This window comes from Penicillium psychrofluorescens (assembly GCF_964197705.1).
Source record: "Penicillium psychrofluorescens genome assembly, chromosome: 3".
NCBI lineage: Eukaryota > Fungi > Ascomycota > Eurotiomycetes > Eurotiales > Aspergillaceae > Penicillium > Penicillium psychrofluorescens.
In genome coordinates this window covers 1,157,513-1,177,969 of record NC_133441.1, presented here as the reverse complement: position 1 = coordinate 1,177,969, position 20,457 = coordinate 1,157,513, and the positions used below count along the sequence as shown (strand labels likewise).

Below are 20,457 nucleotides of genomic sequence, written 5' to 3'. Positions count from 1 at the left end.
TAACGTCAAATTTTAGTTTAGGATTAGCTAAATCAGCGGTAAGGCTGACTTAGATGCTACCTCGGACAAAGTGTAGTACGACGCCATCCGGTATTACGTGATTATCTATGCGCTTCTCTACGTGATGTTCATAGTATTCGGCTATCCCGCCAAAAGGAGATAGGTGGAGAAAGCAACGTAGGAAAACTGCTTCCTACTTAAAACTCGAGTCGTTAAACTAGACCTACAACACGACATATGTATTTTATCCCGCAAAATGGTGGCATGCGATATATCCTGTGAATGGTGCTCGATAGATAGGATGCCTCTTCGGTGTTTCAAGATTTCCTGCGTATAACTCGCAAACCGTATGCCCATGTAAAATCGTTACCTAGCGATCTGGCTGCATGTAGCAGATCTTACACTCTAAAACACGCCTTTCTCTTTGCTGGGAAAGTTCCTCTTGCGTCTTCTGGTGCCTCTCCCTCTCCTGGCGAAGTTCATCTCGAAGCATTCGATTTTTGTCTGGAATTGTTTACTACCCTGGACGGAAGCGGGCCGGGACCGACTTGTAGAGCCGGGAAAGTTCCGTAGTACGGCTACGTATCGAGACCCTAGGGGCCTGGATGTAAACGCAAATTAGATGCCCGGATTAGCTTCATCTTACTCTTTTAATAGGTTGATAGATTGACAACTTGCATAGTGGTTTGTGGGTGAGTCAGTTGTTACGCTCAGGTACGAAGGGGAGAAGACCAACCAACGTAGTAGCATTTAACGAAGCAACTAAACATGAAGATGTGAATGTGGCTGGTGGTAAATGAGAAAAGCAATGATGACGGTGATCAATAAGGAATGGTTGGCAAATGAGGTCACACCCTACGCCAAAGTGGATCCCATAACAAAGTCAATAACAGTCATGCCTTCATTTCCTTCTCAGGATCGCGATAGCAATATCACCACAAAAGAAGGAAACAAATAGACAATTACATGAAGGTGTATGAGACGCCGTTGCTCAGGCCAGCAGCGGTGACAACCTCCACGGAGTAATTCCCTGCCGCTGCTGGAGGTGACGTTGCGGTTACACTGAGGTCAGAGTTGACTGTAAAGCTTGCCGCTGGAAGTACCGTAGTCGGCGAGACAAAGAACACACCAGAGGTACTGGCCAAGTTTTGCCCAGTGATAGACAGCACTGTGCCCCCTGCAGTCGATCCAGAAGTTGGAGTAATCGAAGTAAGAACCGGTGGCGGCACGAAGCTGAAGCTAAGCGAGCTATTCGTGCCACTCGTGGTGGTAATATTGAGTGGAACCGTGCCAGCGACGCTCGATGGTGTGATAACTCCTACTGAAGTATCGCTGACGGATGTAATAGTCCCTGGGGTGGTTCCGAAATTCACGCTGGTGGTACCTGCGAGACCACTGCCGGTGATAGTAATAGTATCGCCTCCAGCTGTGGAGCCCGTACTAGGAGTCGCAGTTGTAGCTACAGGTCCAGAGCTGTAAGTATAGTTGGACGCTGAGCTAGTAGCGCTAGGACCACCAGATGTTGTGACTACTATGGGGCCAGCCCCGACACCTGCCGGAGCGACAGCGGTTATCACAGTCGGTGATATAATGGCGAAAGATGTAGCTGGAGTACCGTTAAACGTAACTCCAGTGGTACCGTTGAAGCCTGTACCAGTAATAGTGACAGTATTCCCCCCTGATTCTGACCCGGCCGCTGGCGTAAGCCCCGTCACAGTGGGAGCTGCAATGTAGGTGTATGTTAGATTGTTACTGGTACCAGTTGGATTGGTCACATTGACCGTTGCAGATCCTGCTGCACCTGCTGGCGCGACCGCAGCAACTTGAGTGTTGGAAAGGACAGCGAAGCTACTGGCAGCAGCAGCACCAAAGCTAACCCCGGTGGTGTAGAGAAGATTATTGCCGCTGATTGTGACTAGGTTCCCACCTGACACTGGCCCGCTGGTTGGAAAAAGGGTAGAAATAACAGGAGTGGCCGCAGTGGTATAAGTGAAGTTCACTAGTTGGGTGCTGGAACCAGCTGTGGTGGTTACAACGACTGGGACGGTACCAGTACCAGTTGGGGCTGTGACAAAAATTGATGTCGGAGTGTTCGAGAGAACAGTGGCAGTAACGCCGCCAAACGTAACAGTGCCACTAGCCAGATTACTGCCAGTGATGAGTACTGTTGTGCCGATAGGGCCAGAGTTAGGGCTGAGTCTAGAGATAGTAGGGGCAGACATTGCTGATCAAGATAATCAAGGGTTGAGCTTGAATAAAAACTTGCAGTAGTTTAAGTGCAAACGGGCTCGCTGATCACCTTTTAAGCTAAGCAGACCTAAAGTTAAGTGGCTTCCCTATGAGATTAAATTGAGATTAAATAAGGGATTCATAAACCAAATTCGTGATAAGAGTTGAAGGGAGAGCATAGGAATTGTAGGGCAGTAAGTGAAGGCTGGCCTGGTTACATGACACGAGCTAGCAGTAACATGAGCAAGCTCATATAGTACATTACACAATATATGCCAATTTGCATAACACATTGTGTGATGATGTAAAATTCTACATAAGCCAGCTCATATTATACAATATACTACACTAGCTGGTAAATGCAGCACATCATATGATATACAGTGGCATATCACACATGTACACATAAGGAAGCTCACGTTTTGCAATATGCCACGCAAACCAGCTCACATTATATCACATACCACACGAGCTAGCTTGTATTTTGTGATCGCTACACAAGCAGGGAATGGGCTCCCCCCCTGCCCATTTGGCCCTACCCCCGCATTCTGCAGTCGCATGACCATCCTAGGGAAGGTATCGTCCTCAAGCATACGTACTTGGCCTCCATATTGCACAAGGTGGAATCAATCTGAAACAACCTTCGGGTCTTTGCATTGGGCCCTGTAGTAGTTGTATCTGCGAGAATAACGTGTACGCAGCTCTGGCTGGCGGCTGACAAAATTGGAGGCCCAGTGCTTGCCAACGCGTGGCGTGTCATGCCGCGACTCAGGCATGTATAGCAGTTGGTTAGCCATATGATCATGTCTTCCACGTCACGCAGCCTGTGCAAAAGCAATGTGTAGATAACTCGACTATGTAGTCAACTATAGCTCTTTCCTCTAGGTTGGTGAGCTTCTTCGAGTTGGCTGGAATATCGTGTCGTGCAAGGCGACAATCGCATCGCCGTAAGAGGGTCGTACGACTAACTTTGTAGACTTTAACTATAGCTTGTAGGCTTAGATTTTTGTCTTTCTATCAAGGGCCAAATTGACTCTGGCTTCTATGGAATAGTTTCCACGGTTTTTTTACAGGGGAATTTGGTGTTGCATAGAAGACGCGTGTCGCAGTGTGAATTGGTCTACTCGCTTAGGTATTACGTTAGTAGAAATATATCTGTGCCGTTCTGCCCACCCACACAGTCCTGTTGCGGGTGCGCCACAGCGTAACCGACACTTTTGCCATTTTTCTTCTAAATACACGAATTATCAACGCATTGGCTCTTTATCAACAAAAAAAGTTACCCATTCTCTTGCTTTACCCTCGCTGCTTCGATTGATACCTCGCTTGGCTGCATATCCAAGGGTGGTGGCTTGCGCCCGTATCTTTTCTCATAGTCCTTTGCGAACCGTCTCTCTTCTGCTGCATCTTCTTTGACCTTCCTGGTCGTAATTGATCGACTCGCATCGTGCGTGGGTAATATACCAGTGTGATCAACGCCCTTGATCTGCCGTTAGATGTAGATAGCTGTATTGGCTCTCGTGCGGCCCTAATTCGCGCGATCGTATCGTTGGCCATAGCGAGGTGATCAACAGCCACACGATTGTGGTAGAAGATTTCGCTGAAGCTTTGGCATAAGAAGATTGCGTGCTTACGTAGCTTTGCCTAGTTCTTCTGAAGCGCTTCTGTCGATTCCGGAGGTGTATTTCCAACGCTAGACGATGAGAGATTGGTTGGTGGTGTTACGGGTCAATCGAAGAGAATAAATCAATTCGGTACCAACTGACCAAAGTATCGAAGCTAGAGAAAAGAAGAAAAGAGAAAGAGTCTATCTAGCAGAACGTCCTTAAAATATCCCTCGATAAGGAACGCTATAAGACTGGTCCCGCTTGACCTCATCCTCGATCTTATTCGCCTGATTAGATTACGAGCCCATACTGTCCTGGCTTGCTGAGACAATTGGCAAGAGTGTCGGTACGCTGTGACTGTCTGTCAGTCGCATAGCGCACCCACAACGGGACGTCTTTATGTGATACGCCACACAAGCCAGGTTGCATCATACAATGCATCGCATATGCTGGCTTGCATTCCACAATGTGTCATGTAAACCTGCATTATGTGACGCACCAAGCGAGCTTGTATTAAGTGATGTGCTATATACATAAGATGGCTGATACGTATTGCATTATACATGCTGGCTCATGTTGTGTGACTAGGCCACCCTTACGCAAAGGTCTATTTGACGAATTCAATATTTCTCTAACTTTCTATTACAAACATTGTAGTATTGTAGGTGCGAATGAGCTCACTGCTCTCTTTTTAACCTAAGGAGACCTGAACTTAAGGAAGTTACTTCCCTTAAGTATATAATGAGAGGACACGTAAAACTAACACTTCATTACCTTGATCAATATCTGGCCTACTATGGCTAGAATCAATCCTACTTCTGGCCCTACCACTGGCAGCATATCAGTAAACTATCACTAGCACTAATCTTGCTAGCCCCTCAGCAGTTCCCATTTGGTGGCACTTCTGTCATTATTAACTGGAGCAGAGCGACAATCGACCTGCCACTGTCGTCGCTCCTGTTATTTCTTCTTTCTCCAACCAACTGGCCAGTGTCAGACAGGACAACAGCTACACTCGGCGGCACAAATCTCTGCATTACCGGCGTTACCTTTGGTAGCACTACTGCTAGCAACTTCACTATCCTTTCCAACAGTCAAGTTGTCCCGGTCGCGCCCGTACCTAACTATGGCAGGAGCTACATCGGTCAGTGCATCCAATGGAAGTGGTACCAGTGGCAGTCTACCAAACACCCCCAACGTTTTTCCTCCTCTCATCATCTTTGTGAACCCCAATAGCGGCCCTGTTGCAGGCGGAAACACTGTAACTATCATCGGCCTCGGTTTCCTGAACGTCACAGCTGTGACTTTTGGCTCGACTCCTGCCACCTCCTTCACTGTGGCCTTCTTCGACAAAGCTATAAACGCCGTTGTTCCGCCAGGACCTAGTGGGGGTGGCACTGTCTCTGTCCGCGTTACCGGTCCTGGTGGCATCAGCAATCCTCTACCATACACCTACAATCAAGCTGCTCCTGTTGTCAGTACTATAAACCCCACTGGCGGCCCTGTTGCAGGTGGAAACATTGTTGCCATTACTGGCTCTGGTTTCATGAACGTCATAGCTGTGACTTTTGGCTCGACTCCTGCCACCTCCTTCACCGTGGTCTCCAGCACAGTGATAAACGCCGTTGTTCCGCCAGGACCTAGCGGTGGTGGCACTATCTCTGTCCGCGTTACCGGTCCTAGTGGCATCAGCAACGCTCTACCATACACCTACAATCAAGTTGCTCCTGTTGTCAGTACTATAAACCCCACTGGCGGCCCTGTTGCAGGTGGAAACATTGTTGTCATTACCGGCTCTGGTTTCATGAACGTCATAGCTGTGACTTTTGGCTCAACTCCTGCCACCTCCTTCACCGTGGTCTCCAGCACAGTGGTAAACGCCGTTGTTCCCCCCGGACCTAGCGGTGGCGGCACTGTCTCTGTTTATGTTACTGGGTCTGATGGTACTAGCACTCCTGGCCTAGGGTCTGAGTATGCTTATACGACTGAGCCTGTCACTATAGGTGTGAGTCCTACTTTAGGCACTACGGCTGGCGGCGATACTATTACCATCACCGGCAGTGGTTTCACGGGTACGACTAGCGTGGATTTCGGAAACACCCCTGCGACTAGCTTTATGGTCGTCAGTGATACCGAGATACAAGCTATCACACCAGCACATTCCACTGGCACAGTCCTAATCAATATTACTAGCCCAGGCGGCACAAATAGCTCGCTTAGTTTTAGCTTTGTGATGCCACCGGTTCTTACCTCGATCACTCCAACTTCTGGACCGACTACAGGGGGCACAGTGGTGTCTATCACTGGGCTAAAGTTGGCGAGTTCCCTTAATGTGAATTTTGGAAACATTGCAGTAGTTCCTACATCTATCAGTGACGACAACATGGTAACTGCAATCTCCCCTGCCCTTCCAGCGGGGGTTATTGCCTTGACGGTCACTACAGCTGCTGGCACCAGCAACGGCCTCGCATTCATCTATGTCATGTAATTAGAATCGATAAGCACAAGAATCGTACGCGCATTATCTCGAAATGAAATTTGACTCCAGAATTGGAATTTACGCCCCCAATTGCACTATAAGATGCCTCTGCATGGGCGGCGATCTGTCGCTGACCGAGATTGCGTAGTGGTTAACCCGAACGGGCCCAGACCCGACACAAGCTTGAAAGTTAAAGTGACGGTGTCTGAGCAGTGTTGGGTATACAGTCATAACTAATCTTCGTACAGCTCAGTGTAATGCCCCTTATTACTCCCTCATCAACTATTGTCAATAGAATCGGATTATACCTTACTTTTTCCCTTCAAAACTTACCTACCGTCTTCAGCCTCTTAATTCTAAGCCCTTCTAGGCGTATAAGCACTACTATCGGAGGGAGAATAATCGGACTAAACGATAGGGTGGTTTAGTTATAGATAAGAGGGATTTTCTTCGTCAAATCTATAGGGTTCGAATGCAGACTTTTACGCCTTTAACTATCTAGCATTCATTTAAGCACTATAGGCTTTGGCCCTCGATTCTGAGGTTATTTATACAGACCTCGACTAGACGACGGGCCAGACCTAGTCGTCTATAATAGAGGCAAGGAATACGAGCTACACAGTGGGATTTCAACCATAGCCGCCTAGAAGAAGGGGAAGAAGGGGATCTAGAAAGTACGGCTGAGCGGATGGGAAGCCCTGTTCTCCACACCCTGTAGTCGCATGTATTAGGAAACTCTTAGAAGTAGTTGATACGGCAGTTGAGATGTATGCCGTAAAGGGTGAGAATATGCGGCTCACGTAGCAAGTGGATGATGAAAGAATGTCAAAGGGCCAACCCACAAGGCTTGGAAAACCTTGTTCGCATGCATCCTCTTTGGAGAGCATGAGAAAAGCAGAGCATGAGAAAAGCAGAGCAGGCGAAACAAAAAATGAGAAGAGCTAAGGGATTTGAATTGCCACTCAATCCCAAAAAAGTAGGAACGCTGAATTATTAATATTATAAACTAAGGGTACACCTAGCTTCCGCACTTAGGAGTACCTAATAGAGTGGGTTTTAAATAGTAGGGTACGCTTAGCGAATTCCTGGGTACACTCAACTGGGACCCCGCGTGGAAATGGAATGACCCTTCGAGAAAAGCCTCGATATTCACAAGATGGTAAGTGATAGCGGCTTCACATCTAGTACAAACACTCACGTAACGAATTAGAAAACTGAGGCTGTATATCTACACGACAGCACCCTGCGCACCCTGAATACAGAGATCGAGTCCTGCCAGGCCATCTCCTCACTCCCAGAAAATGAGCAAGCCCTAGCCAAAAACGTTGCTCCCGAGCACAGCGCGCTCACCATGCACAGGACGATCTTCTACCCCCAAGGAGGCGGGCAGCCCAGTGACATTGGCATCATCGGGCCCGCAGACAGCGAGCCCAGCCGGTTCAAAGTGTCACTCGTTCGCAAGACGCGCGAGGGCAAGATTTTGCATTTTGGCGAGTTGATCGGTGACGCCCACGCTTCGTCCCCATTTACCACAGGTGCAGCTGTTGTTCAGAAGATCGATGCTCCGACGCGCAACTATCATACCCGTCTGCACTCGGCGGGACATATCGTCGGAGTCGCGATGCAGCTTCTCTTTCCGGAGATGAAAAAAGTCAAGGCGAACCATGCGCCACGCGAGGCGGCGATGGAGTACGAGGGTCTCCTGTATAACGAGCACAAACCGCTCATCCAAGAAAAGGTCGACGAGCTGGTGCGCCAGGACCTTCCGATTCTGATTTCTTGGTCTGAGGCTACGGACCTGCAGACGGATGATACGCAAGACGCGCGAGATGGGCCGATTCGTGTCGCAAGTATTGGGGGGCTTGATCATAACCCCTGTGGTGGGACACATGTGGCGAGCACGAACCTGGTGGGAGCGGTTACGATTCGAAAGATTAGTCGGCAGAAGGGGGTGAGTCGGGTTGCTTATGAGGTACCTCTAGAGGAGCGGGAATAACGTGTATGATGGGATCTAGTACTATTTACATATATCGCGTAGACCTGAGTATATAACCCTCGCTAGCCACAGCCGACAGATTCTAGAGCCACATGTCTTAAACCAGTGACCGGACCATGCGTTGCAAACGAGATGGGATACAAACATCCGTCGTATAGCACTAGAGTACTAAGGAGTGGAGAATTAGGTATTCTCTAATTATACAGCGAACTCATTATCCAGCCAGTGCTTTATGACAAGTTTTCCCTCCGCATGTGCATCCTTGGGTATCCGTAAAATGATGGCGGCGTGAGAGTGTCGGTGTTTGTGGATATGCACAGGGTATTTGCGGAAGCCCACGGCGTTGAGCGATTCAATGATCTCAAATTGTTCGGTCGTTAATGCAAGGGTGGGAGGCGGGCAGATCGTAGAACCGTCAACGCTGGCAGAGACAGTTTCCGTGTTTGATTGTCCGGAGCTGCCTGGCCTGGGAATATGCGATTTTGTTTTCTCGGCTGCTGCTTCTGAACGGCCAGCCTCGCCCGAGATATAGGCAGGTGCTTGCCGAGCGTTGACATTCTCAAATACTTCCTCCACGGCGTGTTGGACATTCTGGACTAGCACGGGAACTTTATATCGTCCAAAGAGCACGCCATTCTTCCCTTCTCCATGGCTTCGTATCCGTTTCCGGCTGCGGAATGTTTGAATAGCAGCATTGATGAAGAAGATAATCAAGGCAAGTGGGAGAAGAAGTAGAATGAGCGTGGACAAAGGTATCCAAATGAGCCAAGACTTGGTCCGATTCCATATCCGAGACATTATGCTTTCCGGTTCCTTCTTTGCGGGCGGCAGGACGTGGACATCCGGGTCAATGATCACTTGCTCATAACCCTCGACGTAGTTGACATTCGTGTTCTCGAAGTCCTGGAATGGATCTACCGTGGATAGTGCAGCCGTGTAGAACATAACAGAGCGGTCGTTGCGAATATTTGCGTAGACAGCGCGATTCTGAAACTTCGCCAGCCCCTTTGTGAAGATACTTTCGGGGTCGGCCAGAACGCTGAGCAGCGGCCGGCCCGTGTCGCGGAACGAATCGACCAGGAACAACTGGTGTCCGGATGTAGAGACCGACACCGGACCCATGACATTAAAAACGGTGTTAGCGATTCCCTTGAGCGGCATCCGCACGCCAACATGCGGCGATGCAAAAGTCGTAAAATTCATGGGCTCCATTTTGTCCAACCAGCCGTGGGCATGCAGCAGGCCGACCGCATAACGCGCCACCAGACCTCCGAGAGAGTAGCCGACCATGCTGAACTTTGTAATCTTGTGGCCCTTGGAGGAAAGGTCGTCCAGCGTCTGTTCGATCTCGTGCGCCAGGCGCTCTCCACCTGTCTCGATCCCATCGTATGTCAAGTTGCCGCTATTTCCTTTGGCGCTGAGGATGTAGAGCTGATCGCCGTGTCGCTTCCTCAGTGCGGAGGCCACATAGTCCAAATGCGACGGGTTGCCCCAGAGGCTAGACAGGGAGCATGTGAGTGGACCATCCTCGCTCGATAACCAGGAGAGAAGGCTTACCCGTGAACCAAGACACACAAATGGTCCGCGTCGGATGAATTCTCGGAAGTTGTAGTCGCCATTGCTCTTGACAAAAACCACGGGAGGCAGCGGAACAGCTTTTCTTTCTGACTGACGGTTTCGCCTCATCAGCCTGCAGCCGTCGGCGATAAGGCGATAGGAACTCCGATGTGAATGCCTGATCACCCAGGCCACGATTTGTTTGTCGTGTTTGCGCCGACCCGGTCACTACTTGAGTCCATCATCATCTCCAACAAGAAGCTCAGCAACACCTTCTCTGAGATACTCTGTCTCTGGAAGACTGAGCTCGTATAATCTCCTTAATGAGCGCAAACGCTCCTGCGACCAGCTTGTCCCCGTCGCCGGGCGTAGCAAGCCAACAGGCTTCTTGATAGGATTCAAGCTTCTATCATCACTGGGCGACCATGTTCACCACGCTCGGCTTGTTTGGGGATGTACCCTGTCCCAAGGGCCAGCAATGCTCTCTTTTGACATGTCTGTTCTCTCACAAGGACCAGAAGCCGCAAATACCAGAAACGAGAGAGGCAGAAAAATCCCTCGCGCCGGTGGCCGATGGTCAACCGGTCTCCAAAAAAGCCAGACTCGGAACAACTCGACAAGTTTGTTCACAAGCAGCCGAGTCAGCAACGCCATCTCTCCTCAGGAATACGCCAAATCTACCAGTGCCAAGGGGGCAGCCTCAAAGATCCAGTCATGACAACCCTGTACTACAATCAGCCATTCGCAAGGTCTCGCCACCACCATCAGCACGTACAGCGTCGAAGCCCTTGGAGACTGACACTGGCACCTCTTCTGCTTATTCACCAGCGGTCTTTCCTCCCAGGAAGGCTCCGAAAGAAAGCTTGAACCCTCGAATGCTCACCAAAAAGGCACCAGCAACACATACAGTTCGATCTGCTATATTGAAGAAGCTGCATTCGGCCATGGCGGGCCAGAATGAGAAGGCGGCAAAAGACGAAGACCACTCGAAGCAGTGCTTTATTTTGACACCGGACGAGCTCGTCACCATGGCACTCGACGAAGAGGAAAAGACCGCGCGTGATAACCCGGAGGTGTATTCCAACGTCATCAAACTGCGCATTGTGAAATTGACCAAGATGAGCAAGGAGGACTGGATCAAGGAGGTCATGGCCCATTTGAATACACGGTACTACAAAATCAAGCCGATTGAGCCATCGCCTCAGAAAGCAAATCCGCTCGACACCGGTCTAAGCAGCAAAGAAGAGATCTCGATTGCACGCAAACTGGTGACGCCGCTCAACGGGCTTGAAGAGTTCGGATATGTCACGAAAACACCCACCCAGACAGAGATTGAAACTTCCAAGAAGGGCGTCGTCAAGTCCAAGGGATGGGAGAAGTGTGATCGATGCGGCGGCCGGTTTCAGGCCTTCCCCGGCCGCCGTGAGGACGGCGTCTTGGCCGGCGGAGGGCAGTGTACCTACCACCCGAGCAAGCCGATCTATCCTCCTCGCAAACACACCGACCACATCACCGGCTCCTCGGACTCATATTTTCCCTGCTGCGGTGAAACCATGGGGACCTCACCCGGCTGCACCAAAGCGAAGACGCACGTGTTCAAGGTGTCCGAAGCAAAACGACTCGCATCGATCCTTCAGTTCGAGACCACGCCGTCACAGCCTGAGAAAGGCACTCTAGACCCAGTCTGCTTCGACTGCGAGATGGGTTACACCACACTGGGCCTCGAGCTCATCCGGCTGACGGCCATCAGCTGGCCTGAGGGCCACGACTTACTCGATGTCCTCGTCAAGCCGATGGGCGAAGTGCTCGATCTCAACTCGCGCTACTCGGGCGTCTTTCCGGAACACTACGCTTCTGCTACACCCTACACCCCGGACCGCAGCTCGTCCGTCGAGAAGCAAAGCAAGACACCCGCTACCTCCCTGCAGGTAGTCGAGTCACCCGCCGCAGCACGAACCCTACTCTTTCAGTTCCTACAGCCCGACACACCACTCCTTGGCCACGCCATTGACAATGATCTCAACGTGTGTCGCATCATCCACCCCACCGTCATCGACACCGTCCTCCTCTATCCGCACCCGCGAGGCCGTCTCCCCAATCGCATGAGTCTCAAGGCGTTGGCACGGAAGTTTCTCGGCCGCGACATCCAGACCGGTGGGGAGCGAGGGCATGATCCGAAGGAGGACTCGCTTGCCACGGGGGATTTGGTGAGGGTCAAGGTGGCTGAGAAGTGGAAGCGGTTGAAGAAGGAGGGATGGCGCTTTGAGGGGGGCCGGATGGTTGCGCCGGCAGCTTTGGGGCCTGGTGCTGGACAGAAGAGGAGCAGCAAAGATTATACCTGAATCTCCGTGTCTACGATCTACGATCTGCGTTTGGAGATACCCTAGAGTATATAGAATATATCAATGAATGGATATACAGACATGACATTCATTTCCGATATTAGATTCATTCGGGGCATATTCCAACCCTGTCGGTCATAACATCCGAGTAGAATAAACTTTTTGTATTTTTTTTGTTGTCTATCTCCCACACATCATCAACGACCAAATCCCAACATGGCGCTCGCTCCTGTTCTGGCGACAGCGGTATATGCAACACGCAACATTCGATCAGTGACTAGCGCAGGGACCAGCGATTCCGAGGAGAGATTTACTCCTCCTCCTCCTCGCCCTCGTCGTTGACGACGTTGTAGAAGCGGAGCTCGTAGACACCCTTGGAGGTGGAGACGACGCGGAGCCAGTCCCGGAGCTGCTGCTTCTTGAGGTACTTCTTGGTCCTGGAGGGAGAGCCCGTCAGCATCCTTGCGACAAATTGTCCAGAGAGCCCGAAGAAGAACGTACAGGTACTTGAGGTAACGACCAGAGAAGGGGATGTGCGCAACGACCTCGATCTTGCCATCACCAGCCTGGGAGATGACGACGTCGTCGCCGAGGTTGCCGACACGGCCCTCGACCTTGATGCGGTCGTGCAGGAACTTCTCGAAGGCGGCGACGTCGAAGATCTTGTCGCTCGCGGGCTGCGAGGCGTTGATGATGAACTTCTTGGTGACCTTCTGGGCCTTGCGGCCACGAGCCTATAGGTGCATGTCGGATTAGCCTACTGCTCCGGCTTGCCCCTGGGGAGGGGGGAACAGCAAAGCGATAGAGGGTGTCAACGTACAGCAGCGGGAGCCATTGTAAATGAAATGGGAGGGAGAACGCAAAGAAGTGAGTATCCTGCGTGTGAGAGACAAGACCAGCGGATGTTCAATGGTCGAGAAATTCACTCGGCAAGGTGGGCGACACTAGCCCGATTGGGATTGTTAGGGCATAGGGCTTGTGGTACACCCTGATTGGCCCGCTTAGCCAGGGATTCCAGACTAGCGGCGTCGAGGGCGCACGGGCCACCTCCCAGGGCACATAAAAGGCGCGCCCGCCCCCCGGCCCTTCCTCTTCTTTTCTTTCTTTTCCAGCTCTCTTTGCCAATTGGCTTAGATCAAGTGTAGTATCTGTTCTTTTCAGTTTAATCTCTGAAAGTTTTCTACGGAAAACAACTTTGATTAATCTCATTTTTGGATCTCGCGACTTGGCCTCTGTGCTTGCGCATGCCTCGTCGCACTGTGTCATCGGGCTTCCACTACCCCCGATCGATGCGAACTCCCTTTTCATCTCTCGTCCTGGCTGGTCCAGGCGTTTGGAGAAGAGGTTTCTCTTGTCTTGACTGTGTGTCAGTAGTAGCTTGGATGAGTCACTGGTGTCGCGTGGGCAAGGCTGCGTGGATGGCGACCTTTTGTCGTGTGCTCCATGTAAAATGTTGGTAGTTGATAGTCACAACCGTGCTGCGTAGTAGTAGTTAGTTCCATGCCTCGATCTCTAGAGCTCTACCTTCGCGCTGTCCCTTGGTGCCCTTTCCGGCCCATCACATGACCTGCTGCTCTCTTTTTCCGATATCAAGCTTCCTCTCTCACCATCCCACGCCACTCCCAGCGCCCACCACGTCGCCACCATGGGCTCGATCGTCCTACCTCATCTACGGACCGCCTGGCACGTCGACCAGGCCATTCTCTCCGAGGAAGAACGGCTCGTGGTGATCCGGTTCGGCCGTGACCACGATCGCGAATGTAAGTCCCCGCGGTCCTGCTCGCCACCCCGACAAAAGAAAAGAAGACTCACTAAACCATTCGTCATACAGGCATCCAACAAGATGAAGTCCTCTACAAGATCGCCGAGCGCGTGAAAAGTACGTCTCCCACCCCCTCCCCTCTCCAAGAAGAAATCCAGCAACGAACCCAGTTTTTGATGCAGATTTCGCCGTCATCTACCTCTGCGACGTCGACGAGGTGCCCGACTTCAACACCATGTACGAGCTCTACGACCCCATGACCATCATGTTCTTCTACCGCAATAAACACATGATGTGCGATTTCGGCACGGGAAACAATAACAAGCTCAACTGGGTGCTGGAGGATAAGCAGGAGCTGATCGATATTATTGAAACGATCTACAAGGGCGCGAAGAAGGGACGTGGTTTGGTTATCAGTCCAAAAGGTAAGAGATTTGGTGGCATTTGTCGAATGAATCGCCTTGCTGATCGGGTTGTGCAGATTACTCGACGAGATACCGGTACTGAGTGTTGGCGTTGAGGTGGTGGTTTTTGGTCATGATGTTATGATAATGATTTAGAATTATGGAGAGGAAGCTTTTCCGATGAAGGTAGATGTATGGTGTGTGTTCATCATGAGTGATATTTCCTGTAGACTAAGTGCAAGTGTCTATCTGTAAATATATATCTTTGCGCACGCTATCTGCGGAGTGTGCGATCCAAATGTAAATTGCTAGAGTCTACCCAGCAAGCTCGAGAATAAAAAGCAAGACAAAATCTCGACAGTACAGACCGTCCATCTGTATGCTCTGCGTGTTGACTGTGAATGATTGACGTAACCCAGTCTCCCGCCCCTTGCAAACAACCAACCCATCTTCATCGCTCTTTTTTATCCTCCACCCCACCACGCCACCAACACGATGATCGACCAACGCATTTTCGAGGATCTCCAGACCAAAATCGACGAGGAGACCTCCGTTCGGGATGTAAGCCTTTCTTTCCAGTTGACCGTGGAATCTGGCGCGTGCCAAGCCCGATGAAAATCCGAGTCGTCACCCCCAGCTTGATGAAGCTAACAATGCGCGACATAGGAATTGCACGAAATTGTGCAGACTCTGGCTAGGAAAGGTCTGTCTTCTCTAAGCTGCAGAGAGAGAGATAGAGAGAGAGAGAAAGACAGTAAAACTGACGTCCTACAGGGCGGTCGACCCAAGCAGTCTTAGCTCGAGCTCATTCGACGCCAGCTGATCAGCGTATGTCCATTCCAAGTACCATGATTCCATTCTCTACACTCAATCCCTTTGTCTCTTTTGTCGGGCGATATCACTAACCCAACCAGTGAAACCCGTGCTGGACAATGTCACCACGGAAATCCTCGCCCAGAAGCAAGAAGTCGCGCGTCTGAACGCCGTGGCCAATAAACACCCCTTCTACAAGTACAATGGGGTGTGGTCGCGGGAATTGCAGAACCTGGTCGGTCTGGGATCTTTTTTGTCATGTTTCATCTTTGACTGACCGGCTACGTACAGGTCACCTCCATCGAACTGTGCTCCTGGTTGGGAGGACTGCAGGAGTACAAGGCGGGTTCGTTCATGACTATCGAGGAGGTTGGGAAGTTCTTGGAGAGTAGGTGTTCTTTCATTTTGAATTCGGCATGGGAATGATATTAACTCGGGGGCAGTTCCGGTGAACCTCAAGGAACAGGATGCCTTCCATTTGACGATCGAGGAGTATCTCCTCGCGCTCATTGCTATGGTCGAGGAATTGGTTAGCCTTTTGACGCCCACGTTATTGGAGTTGGCTAATTCGCTTCTAGTCCCGTCTGGCAGTCAACTCGGTCACCCTGGGTGACTACACACGCCCCCTCCAGATTGCAAACTTCATCAAGGATCTCTTTGCGGGCTTCCAGCTATTGAACCTGAAGAATGACATTCTGCGCAAGAGGAGTGATGGAATCAAGTACAGCGTGAGTCCAATCCATCCCGTGTCGCTTCAATGCTGACGTTTGTATCTATCTCTACAGCTCAAGAAAGTCGAGGACGTGGTGTATGACCTGTCCCTGCGAAATCTAATTCCCAAAGGCAGTGGTGTCGCTTGAAACCAAATTGCGGGGAGAGCGTAATATAAAAAAGATCAATGAATCTATCAGGATCGGTTCTTGCTTGCTCAAGGATTCGGAAACATTAACGAAGCGTTTATTGTCATAGACTTCGTAATAACCTCGCGAAGGATATACTAAGTATTAGAGATAGTTACAAGAAAAGACACAGAACAACCAAACGGATATCACGACAACTTGGCGGCCTCAGCCCCCTTCTGCGCCTGCGCCGAAGCCAGCGTCCCCTCCTTCTTCGCCTTCTCGATCTCCTTGACAATAGAATCCTCCAAAGACTCAGGCTTCGTGAATGTCGCCCAGCGCGCAACAACCTTCCCGTCCGCCGAAATCAAAAACTTCTCAAAATTCCACTTCACAGGTTTGTACCCCATAACGCCGGGCTTTTGCTCCTTCATCCACTTCCACACCGGCGCCGCCGACTCGCCGTTGACGTCCAGCTTACCCAGCACGGGGAAGGTGACTCCGTAGTTCACCTGGCAGAAGGACTGGATGTCGTCGTTGGAGCCGGGGTCTTGGCTGTTGAACTGGTTGCACGGGAAGCCGAGCACGCTGAAGTCATCGGGGTACTTGGTTTTCAGGGTCTGGTATAGCTTCTCGAGGCCTTCGAATTGGGGCGTGAAGCCGCATTTCGAGGCTGTGTTCACGACAAGCACGACTTTGCCTTTTTGCGACGAGAGGGGGTAGGGGGTGCCTTTTTCTGCGGGGGTGTTAGTGGCGGGTGTGATTTCATGGTAGGGTAGAAAGGGAGCGAAACACTTACTGTCGGCGGGCTCAAAATCGTAGAAGCTCGTTGCGGAGGCCATGGTTGGTGTGGAGGGTTGGGAGTTGCGAAGGGGAAAAAGAAAACGTGGTGATGGTGATGATGTCACGAGGGGCATGGGCATGAGCTGCTTTAAATAAATCCGACAAGCTCAACGAACTAACAACCCGAAGACGGGACCGTTCTGACAAATCTAGCCAACAGGCCAAGGTCCAGAACGAATATTTAATAATACACCCGGATCCTGGCGACCCGGAACGGTTATGCGCGGTTCCCGAGCTGGGAGAGACGATGATTGGTCCAGATGGAATAGGGAGTCTTCTGGAACAGAGAACTCAAGATGGATAAATCGTTCATAACAATGTCTGGCACTGGAAACCTTTCATTTTCCATTTTAGTCACCGCCTTTTCTGTGAATATCCGACTAACCAAGTGTGCCGCAACGTATTTCTTCCAAGTGGAATTTCCACCTCAAGATACTGTAGAATTGTCGATTCGTGCAACACATGTGAAATCCCCACACCCCCCGGGCAACATCAGCGGGGTAAAATATAAACGGAAGGAGATGTCGGCATCTATGAAGGTTGACGAAAGATAGAAAAGCAGTTGTTAGCCTGATCCAAGAAATAGTATAACAATACGCTTTGGTAAGGTTTGCTGAATACTTCAGAGAGAAGCCGGTTAGAGGGATTTTAATTTCGGTACTATGTGTTTCATGATACTGCCTCGAATAGTGAACACTCAATCCAATGATTCTCTATACAGATAGTATTACATAACTGGCAGCCATCATCCATGAACACTCTCCTTCTTCTGTTTTTCCAACGCCGTAGACAACACACTCGCAAACGCCTGCGAAATACCCCAGCGCCCACCTCGCTGCAGCAAATCAATGAGTCTATACAGATCGTCTGGGTCAGCTACGACTGATCCTCCAGTACAACCACCCTCTCTTAAGAGCCCTATCTCCGGCGACGCAAACACCTCTGCGACAACGACCTGTTTTCTTGGGAACCGCTACAGATGACCTTTTAAAGCAGATCGTGAGGGAAATTTCCTTTCCATACCTAATTTAGATGGTGCAGATGGGGAACCTGCATGGCTCTACTTGGCTCTTGGCAGGGGCCAAAAGACACCATCAGCCCTCTCCTCACGGCCTCAATTACCCATCTACGCATTAGCGTCCTAGCATACCGATGCGGCATATCTCGCTTCTTAGTGGCCGACGGACTGGCCAAACACCAGTTCACAGGAGACCTCGTTACCGGCGATAGCGACATTCCCTCCGTGGCAATGATCTCCGTGATCAAGAACAAAGTAAACGAGGACATCTGGTTTGTTGGGAGGCGCTCGTAAGCGAAAGCTCTGGCAAGAAACACCCCCTTTCAAGACGACCCGTGATAAAAGAAATCCGAAGCTTGCGGTCAAGTACCGGGAGACGGTATCGTCCGATAAATCTTACGAATGTAGGGCGAGGCATTGAAGTAGAGTCAAAGTTTTAGCACTATGCAAGCTACTTCTAGAATGACACCTGGTGGCGACAGTAACAACCTATTGTTTCAATGACAGCAGACATGTCGGACTGCTTCACACTCAGACGCGCGCGATGTTACAATCCCCGCATCACGACCTTGCATTTCACAGAGCCGAATAATCCCGATACAGGCTCGAGATGGCCATCTTCATAACCTCGACAGGCGTCCTATGGCCCGCTTAGACTCCTCAATTCCTGCGCCAAGCGGGCCCGTGCGGTCGACGAAATAGAAATGATTGCCAAGATAAGCTAATTTAAATCAAACCTTCCCCTAGCTCGGCTAGAGCTTCTTAAATCGCATGATCTGTGGATAGATAGGTGGATCCCCTGTCCTTGCAAAGAGATCGCGAACCTCTGAGCGTCAAGGGTTTTAATAAGTTAACCTATCGCAGAGACACGTGGTCGCCATTCTTGAGCTAGAGTATTATTAAATATGCAGGCTACACGATTGCTAGTCATTGCTCATTATCTTGAAGCTCCGATGCCTTGCAGCTACACGTGTGTGAGGAACCATGGAGTTAAGGAAACAGGGATGATGGCGGCAGGGTGTAAGCCCCCCCCAAAAATATTTGACTTATATTGATGCCATAAATTCAAATTCCGTTCGGGTACCAAGGATAGTATCTCATTTCCATAGAACTTCAGATCGTTGTATGCGTGTTACAGGCTTGACCCATATTGCCATGATTCGCCCTTTAGAACCCAACGGTAATGTCATAGCCACTGCCGGTCTTCGAGTCCTCGAAGTCAACCTCTCCAACGCAATCACCATACTCATAAGGAGCCTCAAGAGAGCCAGCCTCACCACCAGAGGTAGTTGGAGCACCAAAAGTGACCTCGGTCTTGGGCAGGTCGCTGCAGGAGTGGGATCCTGAATTCCAGGGATAATACTCGACAAAGCCCAATTGGCTGCCGCTAATTCCACTGCTGCCAGATGGCAGGGTATAAGACCCAATATGGGTCTCTGTGCCAGTAACCGAGTCAACGAGCGTCCCCGTCCACGTAGTGCCTTCAGTGTTCTCGATCAGCAGCTCATATCCGTCGGCATAGGTGCTGTCCACGTCTACGGAGCAGCTCACGCCGGCGCCGCCGTCAGCGCCATTGCTGCAGTTGCTGTCGCTTGAAGTGGTCCCATTTATGAAACTGGAGAAAACGGCGTGAACGACAGAGGAGGATCCAGAGTCTTCGCGGGGTTGGAGTCCAGTATAGCCAACGTCCGACTGGCCGACGAAGTTGAATTGCTGGGCAAAGTAAAAACCAGACACGTGAGGAGCGTTCGGCATGGATATAGGGAAAGTAATGTCCGTCAATCCATCCGAGGGTACATCGGCGACATTCCAAGTGATGCCGACTAGGGCTTCCGAAGCTTGGATAGTGGAGGTGATGAAGACAGCACGAAGCAGAGAGGTGATTGTTGACTTCATTGTGATAGTTTCAAATAGATATTCAATTAAGAGGCAAGGTGAGTGAAATAAGAATTTTCCAGTGAAAGCGTGACGCCCTTTATAGTTTTTTAAAGACCTTGACGCCCACTAAAGACAAAACACCGCGGCGTTTCAGTGCATATAGCGATCTGCAAACCTAATCGACGTCGCGTTGCTCCAATGTTGCAGTTACATGGGGAATCTGACTTGCAGGAATGGATAGGCCCGAAGCTTAAACCTTGGCATCGGAGCTTACTGGCTATCTTCTTACAGTCGTGCCTCGCTTAGGCTTCGCCCCCACCCGGACAGGATATCCACGATGGTCAATAGCCTATTCGGTGACGATGCCATCCACCCCCGCATGGTTGACCCATACAGCGAGTATTCAGACGTAACTCGCCAACTTGTATTCTCCTCGCCCCGCCCTGTATTTTGGCACAGACTAGCTATAGTCGGATTAGCTCAAATTCCTCATATTGGCTAATAGTATGAAGGTAGCGAACACGATCAGTAGCCTCCAACAATAAATAGGAGAATTCCCAGATAGACGAAAGACTATCGTTTCTATTACCTCGAACACGGAGATCCCCTGGTAGAAAAAACTAATGCATTGCCTCTTCAAGCAGCTTGACGCGTAGTTCAATCGTAGTTAACTCATTATTCATGTTAACC

General features: G+C 50.4%; 9 protein-coding genes across 9 annotated transcripts; 4 read left to right on the top strand and 5 right to left on the bottom strand.

The window, feature by feature from the left end:
- Nucleotides 1-962: 962 nt before the first annotated feature.
- On the bottom strand, nt 963-2,222 carry PFLUO_LOCUS4578 (uncharacterized protein; the record flags this gene model as incomplete). The annotated part of the gene is made up of 1 exon (XM_073781942.1): nt 963-2,222. The coding sequence occupies one exon, from the start codon at nt 2,220-2,222 to the stop codon at nt 963-965; it is 1,260 nt and encodes a 419-aa protein (XP_073638647.1).
- A 2,740-nt stretch (nt 2,223-4,962) lies between these two features.
- PFLUO_LOCUS4577 (uncharacterized protein) lies at nt 4,963-6,324 on the top strand (the record flags this gene model as incomplete). The annotated part of the gene is made up of 1 exon (XM_073781941.1): nt 4,963-6,324. One exon carries the CDS (start codon nt 4,963-4,965, stop codon nt 6,322-6,324), a length of 1,362 nt encoding a protein of 453 aa, XP_073638646.1.
- A 1,147-nt stretch (nt 6,325-7,471) lies between these two features.
- On the top strand, nt 7,472-8,311 carry PFLUO_LOCUS4576 (uncharacterized protein; the record flags this gene model as incomplete). Its single annotated transcript, XM_073781940.1, has 2 exons — nt 7,472-7,474; nt 7,526-8,311. 2 exons carry the CDS (start codon nt 7,472-7,474, stop codon nt 8,309-8,311), a joined length of 789 nt encoding a protein of 262 aa, XP_073638645.1.
- A 198-nt stretch (nt 8,312-8,509) lies between these two features.
- PFLUO_LOCUS4575 (uncharacterized protein) lies at nt 8,510-9,930 on the bottom strand (the record flags this gene model as incomplete). Its single annotated transcript, XM_073781939.1, has 2 exons — nt 8,510-9,809; nt 9,869-9,930. The coding sequence occupies 2 exons, from the start codon at nt 9,928-9,930 to the stop codon at nt 8,510-8,512; spliced, it is 1,362 nt and encodes a 453-aa protein (XP_073638644.1).
- Nucleotides 9,931-10,743: 813 nt separating this feature from the next.
- PFLUO_LOCUS4574 (RNA exonuclease 3) lies at nt 10,744-12,210 on the top strand (the record flags this gene model as incomplete). Its single annotated transcript, XM_073781938.1, has 1 exon — nt 10,744-12,210. The coding sequence occupies one exon, from the start codon at nt 10,744-10,746 to the stop codon at nt 12,208-12,210; it is 1,467 nt and encodes a 488-aa protein (XP_073638643.1).
- Nucleotides 12,211-12,520: 310 nt separating this feature from the next.
- Nucleotides 12,521-13,045, bottom strand: PFLUO_LOCUS4573 (60S ribosomal protein L22; the record flags this gene model as incomplete). The annotated part of the gene is made up of 3 exons (XM_073781937.1): nt 12,521-12,647; nt 12,712-12,944; nt 13,031-13,045. 3 exons carry the CDS (start codon nt 13,043-13,045, stop codon nt 12,521-12,523), a joined length of 375 nt encoding a protein of 124 aa, XP_073638642.1.
- Nucleotides 13,046-13,855: 810 nt separating this feature from the next.
- Nucleotides 13,856-16,049, top strand: PFLUO_LOCUS4572 (Translin-1; the record flags this gene model as incomplete). Its single annotated transcript, XM_073781936.1, has 8 exons — nt 13,856-13,970; nt 14,042-14,089; nt 14,155-14,397; nt 15,291-15,424; nt 15,481-15,577; nt 15,633-15,718; nt 15,768-15,917; nt 15,975-16,049. 8 exons carry the CDS (start codon nt 13,856-13,858, stop codon nt 16,047-16,049), a joined length of 948 nt encoding a protein of 315 aa, XP_073638641.1.
- Nucleotides 16,050-16,237: 188 nt separating this feature from the next.
- Nucleotides 16,238-16,870, bottom strand: PFLUO_LOCUS4571 (Glutathione peroxidase 2; the record flags this gene model as incomplete). Its single annotated transcript, XM_073781935.1, has 2 exons — nt 16,238-16,764; nt 16,828-16,870. The coding sequence occupies 2 exons, from the start codon at nt 16,868-16,870 to the stop codon at nt 16,238-16,240; spliced, it is 570 nt and encodes a 189-aa protein (XP_073638640.1).
- Nucleotides 16,871-19,056: 2,186 nt separating this feature from the next.
- On the bottom strand, nt 19,057-19,785 carry PFLUO_LOCUS4570 (uncharacterized protein; the record flags this gene model as incomplete). The annotated part of the gene is made up of 1 exon (XM_073781934.1): nt 19,057-19,785. One exon carries the CDS (start codon nt 19,783-19,785, stop codon nt 19,057-19,059), a length of 729 nt encoding a protein of 242 aa, XP_073638639.1.
- Nucleotides 19,786-20,457: the final 672 nt, after the last annotated feature.